Raw genomic sequence first — 6,682 nt, forward strand, 5'->3', positions numbered from 1 at the left:
CACTCTAAAGTTCTAAGTATCTTCTCCATAATTCTTACATCATTAATTGCTTCTCCATTTCTCTTCATTTTATTAGTTATTATCTGAACTCTGATAAAATAGTCTGATATTGATTCTGTAGCTTTCATCTTTAAATTTTCAAAGTCAACTCTTAATGCTTGGAGGCGTACCTTTTTAGTTCTTTCCGCACCTTGATAGGATTTTTATAAATCTCCCTTACTTCTTTAGAGGACAGGGCATTGCTAATCTTCTCAAGCGCTGATTCATCTACGCCTTGGAACATTAGGAACAAAGCCTTTTTGTCTATTTTTCTGACCTCCTTCAGCTCACTCTTCTTTGTGGCAGTGAGAGTTGCTTCTATTGTAGATGACTCTGGTTCAATGTAGCCATTCTCTACAAGATCCCACAAGTCTTATGAGCTGAGCAAATCTTTCATGTGAATACTCCAGTTGATATAATTGGTCTTCATCAGCTTCGAAATCTATGGCTGGATCATGTTCGCCATCTCGTACTCACCTTCGATTGGCCCGACTAGATCGAACGAGGCTCTAATACCACTTTGATAGAATTTGTAAAATACAACCCCTCTACGTAAAGGAAACTTTTATTGATAAAACACTACAGGGCACAACACTTGCTCTTACAAAAAAACCTCACTTTCACACAACTCTTTTATTTTGGTGGACACTCACGCAAGCCAATACTACACACTCAAACTTTCAAGCTTACTTCTTGCTTTCTTGCTTTCCCAAATGAGAGCTCAATACCCCAATTTAAAGTTGTTTAAGTGGGCTAGGAAGTGTGTCGAAGAGTCAATCCTAGCCATACATTACTAAGACGTTTCTAGAAGAATAAATACTAGTCATACACTTGTATCTTCCTTGAAACTTTTTGGTAGATATTTTGTAGGATGTTACTAGAAATGAGTTCTAGAAAGTTGTTCTAGAATAATCTAAGTTGGTGAGGAATTCTAACAAGGGATATGACTTTTATTTTCCTATTGAATCTTTCATATATTATGCCTATGTATTAATTATTAAATTTGGTATTGTAGAGCACCTTAGAAGAACTTAGTTCTCAAGGACAAAGTGATGGTGTGACGTAGACATAGAAACGGGAGGCTGATCGGATATCGTTTTGATGCCGACGAGCCCTGATAATAGCAGGTAAGAAACAAGCTTGAATCATCAAGCCCAAAATTTCCAAACTTTGGAAAGGAACAAGGAGAAAAAAATTCTCTTGATTTGAATAATTGAAAAGTTAATAATTGATTTACAAAAAGAACTAATACTTATAGCCAACTAACCCTATCCTAACTCAAATAGAAAAGAAACTCTAAGTCAAAAAAGAAATAACCAAAAATAAACTTCTTTCCTAATTTGTTTTCCAAGTTGACACGAGGCGTGCCGAGTAGTACCACCTTTCATGTCGACTGGACATGAGTCGACTAACATGTGTCGATTGGCATGTGTCGACTAACACTACCCTTTGTGTCGACTAGGGTGTGTCGTCTCATCCTGTTAGCTGGGGTCTCATCTAGGGTCACGACTAGGGTCTCGTCTCGTCCATCTTTTTAGTCATCTCGACTATCGACTCGACTCGAGTTGAGATGTCGAGTCGTTGTCCATTGATGTCATATCGGTCGTGTAGTTCTCCTGTATCAGTCCCTCCTTCTTCGAAAGATCTCATCTCTGAGTTCACATCACTTGAATACAACTCGATTGAAGGATGATAGTCAGAAATATCTGCCACGTTGAATGTCTTAGACATAGCCATTCCTTTTGGAAGATCCACAACATATGCATTGTCATTGAGCTTTTAGAGAATCTTGAACGGTCCATATCTTTTCGGTTGAAGCTTGTTGTATGTTCCCACCGGCACACGTTGCTTCCGTAAGTAAACCATCACCATGTCTCCTTCATTGAACATCTTGAGTCGCCTCTTCTTGTCTGCCCGCGCCTTGAACTTGGCATTGGCTTTCTCAAGTTTTGTACTCACTTCTTCCTGAATATTGATGGCATTCTCGGCCAATGAACTTGCTACCTCGCTGAACTTGCTACTTGTCGGCAACTTCAACAAATCTTAGAGATGTTGAGGTGTCTTCTTGTAAACAATGAAAAAAGGAGACATACCTGTGGAACTATGAACAGTCAAGTTGTAAGTGAATTCTGCTTGAGGTATAGCTTAATCCCACATCTTTGGATTCTCTCCACATATACATCGAATCAAGTTTCCCAAGGTCCGATTGACCACTTCTGTTTTTCCATCCGTTTGAGGGTGTGCTATACTAGAATACTTCAATGAAGTGTCAAATCTGTTAGACCCTAGAGGGGGGTGATTAGGGTCTTATGCTAATCTAATCCGATTATATGCCAATTAAAACTTATTAATAAGTTATCCTAGCAAATATGAAATACCACAAGATATATAAGCTAGGATAAGCAATGCAAACAAAGAGATATATCCTATATGATGAATATGTATATCCAAGGATATATAAACTAACACAAGATGATATATCCTATCAAAGAAATATACAATGTGATATATGTAAGGATATGCAAACACAAGGGTAAACAATCTAGACTAGATAGTGGGCAATATAATCCTCAAGCAATATACAAAGGCGATATAAGATATGAACATAAAAGTAAGTGCGCCAATGCAATCACAAACAACCAATATGATTACGGAGTTCGGTCCCCACGACCTACGTCTCCGCTCCTCACCTCGAGGAGATCTCCACTATCACAACCGGGTTTTCTACGTTCACCCGAACAACGTTTTCACCTCACAATACAATCACTATGCAATCACACCTCACACACTAAGTGTTGGTCCTAGCCCGTGTCCTCCTCCTCAAGTGCTCGGTTACAACCTCTCCCTAGGCACGTCAACCGACGCCACTCCTCTTGGATTCGACCCCGTCTCTCACCACACACTTCTCTCGGTGTACAAGTGTATTACAAGTGAATCCTCACAATTAGGCTCAATACAAAGTGTTTGTTCTCTATAATGAATGAGAACGAAATATAAGCTCACTCTCTAAGATACACAATCGCACAACCCAATTATACTATGAATGTAAATACAATAAGCTCAATGGTTGTGTGTGTACAAAGAGATAAATAAAATAAAATCAACTAAACTCAATATAAACACTAGCTTAATAAAATGATAATCAAACAATAAAATGAAAAGCTAGATTGAGTTTAGAAAACTTCTCCAATAAATGACAAGAGTGAGAGAGAGATGATTTGAAGCCCAAACACCAAAGATTATCTCCTCAATCCCTTGTGAAATTATCTTCACAAACCAAACTCTTAAAAACACTTAGAAAACCTTAAACAAACTTGTAAAAACTCTTTAAAGCTTTTCTCTTAGTTAGTTGAAAGATGACAGCAATGAGGTATTTATACCCTCTCAAAACTCTGCCAAAACTCCCAAAACAAAAGACCAAAAACACCCCAGCAACGGTAACAAAAATAGCCATTGGAAGCAGTCACAACGAGAGGTGGTCGACCGAAGAAATTCGCGGTCGACCGACAGAAACGATCGGTCGACCGACGGAAATTTCGGTCGACCGCTATCTAGGTCAACTACGAGAAAAACACCAGCTGACTTATCCGGTCGACCGGTGCGGTCGACCGAAGGAAGCTCTTGGTCGACCGCGGCGATCGACCGACGAACTCTCTGTCGCCCAGTGAACACGAGAACTCAGGTTCGGTCGACCGAAAACTGACATATTCAAAAACTGTTTTGCTGATTTTAAAGTGCTGTTTAAAAATATCAAATAAATTCCAAAAAATGTAAAACTTTGGGGAATGATTGTAGACATGATAATAAACATGCTACAAAAACTGGTTTTGAAGAAGGACTTCCCAAATGAAAAATATCATCATTTTGCAAATATGTTCAAAAACATGAAAACCTAAAAATTGATATTTTGATATTTTGACTTAAACAATATTTTGAAACCTTATGAAATGATTGTATAGACTTGATAAAAGATATAACATGTTGTTATGAAGTCTATAACTATATATATATATATATATATATATATGTAACTGTATATATACAAAACCAAAACCAAAGCGTGTATGTGTGTATATGATTGAGCTTAAAGTACTAACACACATAATATAAAACCTATACTATGTTACCCAAGCTAGATCTTGATCTTCAATGAGCTCGACTTGGTACACATGCGGATGAAGCTAAACTTGGATCTTGAACTTGAATTGTACGATGCTTCACTCCACAATTCCGCCAACCTCCTTTGGATATCGTCGTTGAAGCGCTATTCCATCCATCCTCCAACAACGTTGTTTGTCTACAATAAATAAGAAAACACAAATACTAAACAAACAACATTAGAAGTAAATTGTTTGTTAAACATCATCAAAACAAGAAGGCCAACAAAATCGTCGCCATAAAGTAGTCCAAAAAGTCACCAAGAACATAGTATCCCTATCTGAAATAATCAAAGTAGGAACACCATGTAGCCGAACAGCTTCTTGAAAGAATAGCTGTACAACATGTGGTGCATTCGAAGTCTTATGACACAGGATGAAGTGAGCCATCTTAGAAAAATGATCCACTACCACGAAGACTGAATCCACGCCCCTTTGTGTTCGAGAAGTCCCAACGCAAAGTCCATACTGAAATCTTCCCAGATATCCTTGGGCACAGGTAGAGGAGTATATAAACCAGTATTCTGCACTTGCCCCTTTGCAACTTGGTACACTTGACAACTCCTTACAAGTTCCGCCACATCCTTCCTTAAACTTGGCCAATAGTATCTCTCCTCAAGACTCAAAATAGTCTTTTCTTGCCCAAAGTGTCTACCAAGTTCGCTACTATGTAAGTCTCGAACTATCTTTTCCCTTAATGACGTCCTTGGAATACAAAGCCGATTTTCTTTAAACAGAAAGCCATCTATGATAATGTAGTCTCCTGTGGGTTGTCTGGTCAAACACTTTGCCCAAATCTCTTGAAAGTCTTCATCATCAACATAAAACTCTTTTAAACAGTCAAAAACAACTTTACTTCGCAATATGCTCAACAAGGATACCCTCTAACTCAAAGCATCGGGTACCTTATTGTCGACTCCTGATTTATGTCGCAAAGTAAAATTAAACTGGTCAAAATACAAAGCCCAACGTCCATGCATTTTGTTGATATGCTTTTGATTCTTGAAGTGTTGAAGAGATTGATGATCGGAGTAAATCACGAAGTTGTTAGCAATGAGGTAACTTTCCCAATTCTTAAAAGAATGATAAACATCATATAATTCCTGCTCATAAGTACTCCACTTCTGCCGAGCTTCATTTAACTTCTCACACAAGAAAACAATGGGGCGCTTCTCTTGAGAGAGGACTGCTCCAATACCTACACCACACGCATTGCACTCAAGCCCAAAGAGCTTGTCAAATCTGGAAACGCCAATATAGGTGCAGTAGTAATCTTCTCCTTGATAAGGGCAAAAGTTGCATTTGCTTCATCGGTCCACTCGAAAACACCATTCTTCTTTAAGCAATCTGTCATGGGAGCAATTATAGAACTAAAATTGCAAATAAAATGCTGATAAAAAGATGCTAATCCATGAAAACTTCTTACTTCAGTAGCCCCTTTTAGAGACAGCCAATCATTGATTGCCTTGACTTTATCTTTGTTAACCTGGATCCCCTGCGAGCTTACCACAAACCCTAAGAACACTAACTGAGTTATCAAGAACGCACACTTCTTAAGGTTGATGTAAAGTTCATTCTCCTTTAGCACTTGGAAGACTTCTCGGAGATGCAACATATGCTCCTGTTCATCTCGGCTATAGATAAGAATGCCATCAAAGTAGACGACTACAAATCCTCCTAAGAAACGCTTCAGAATTTGGTTCATCAAACACATAAATGTACTTGGAGTGTCCGACAACCCAAAAGGTATCACCAACCATTCGTAGAGGCCCTCACTACTCTTGAATGCAATCTTCCACTCGTCGCCGTGTTGGATTCATATCTGATGATAACCACTCCTCAAGTCGACCTTCGAAAAGACGCTCGCGCCTCCCAGCTGATCCAACATGTCATCCAGCCATAGGATTGGGAACCTATTGTAGGCGTTAAAAATTGCCCATAGGTCCTCAAACACAGTGCAAGACAAGGAAAAGACGATAAACGTTATTATCCAAGTCAAAGGAATTCATCCAAAATCAGCAAGGCGACGAAGCGTACGCAAAACAAAGAAGCTGGAAGAATCACGAAACATTGCTTAGAAGCTTGAACAGTGCCGAGTCACCAAATGCTGACTCGCACAGTTCCGAGTCACCAGAAGCTGACTCGCACAGTTCCGAGTCACCAGAAGCTGACTCGCACAGTTCCGAGTCACCAGAATCTGACTCCCACAGTTCCGAGTCACCAGAAGCTGACTCGCACAGTCCCGAGTCACCAGGACTCTTGTTGGATAAAAAACCTCCCCAAACACGGATTTCGATGATTTTTAAGGATTCTTTCGTCCCAAAACCTCTCCAACTGCTCTGAGGTTATCCATAAACACGTTTAGACAGTTATAAACTGCAGATAATGTTTAAACATCAATTCCTACTAGGAGACACATCTCAAAAAGCCTATAAATAGAAGCCTAAGGTCTTCTTTCAAGGGGATCGGAGATCTGAGATTAAGAA

General features: G+C 39.2%; 1 protein-coding gene across 1 annotated transcript; it reads right to left on the reverse strand.

Annotated features, from left to right (window-relative positions):
• LOC109831199 (uncharacterized mitochondrial protein AtMg00860-like) lies at positions 5,395-5,910 on the reverse strand. The gene has a single exon (XM_020398535.1). It carries the CDS (start codon positions 5,908-5,910, stop codon positions 5,395-5,397), a length of 516 nt encoding a protein of 171 aa, XP_020254124.1.

The sequence above is a fragment of the Asparagus officinalis genome, chromosome 2 (genome assembly GCF_001876935.1).
Source record: "Asparagus officinalis chromosome 2, Aspof.V1, whole genome shotgun sequence".
In the NCBI taxonomy this organism is placed as follows: domain Eukaryota; kingdom Viridiplantae; phylum Streptophyta; class Magnoliopsida; order Asparagales; family Asparagaceae; genus Asparagus; species Asparagus officinalis.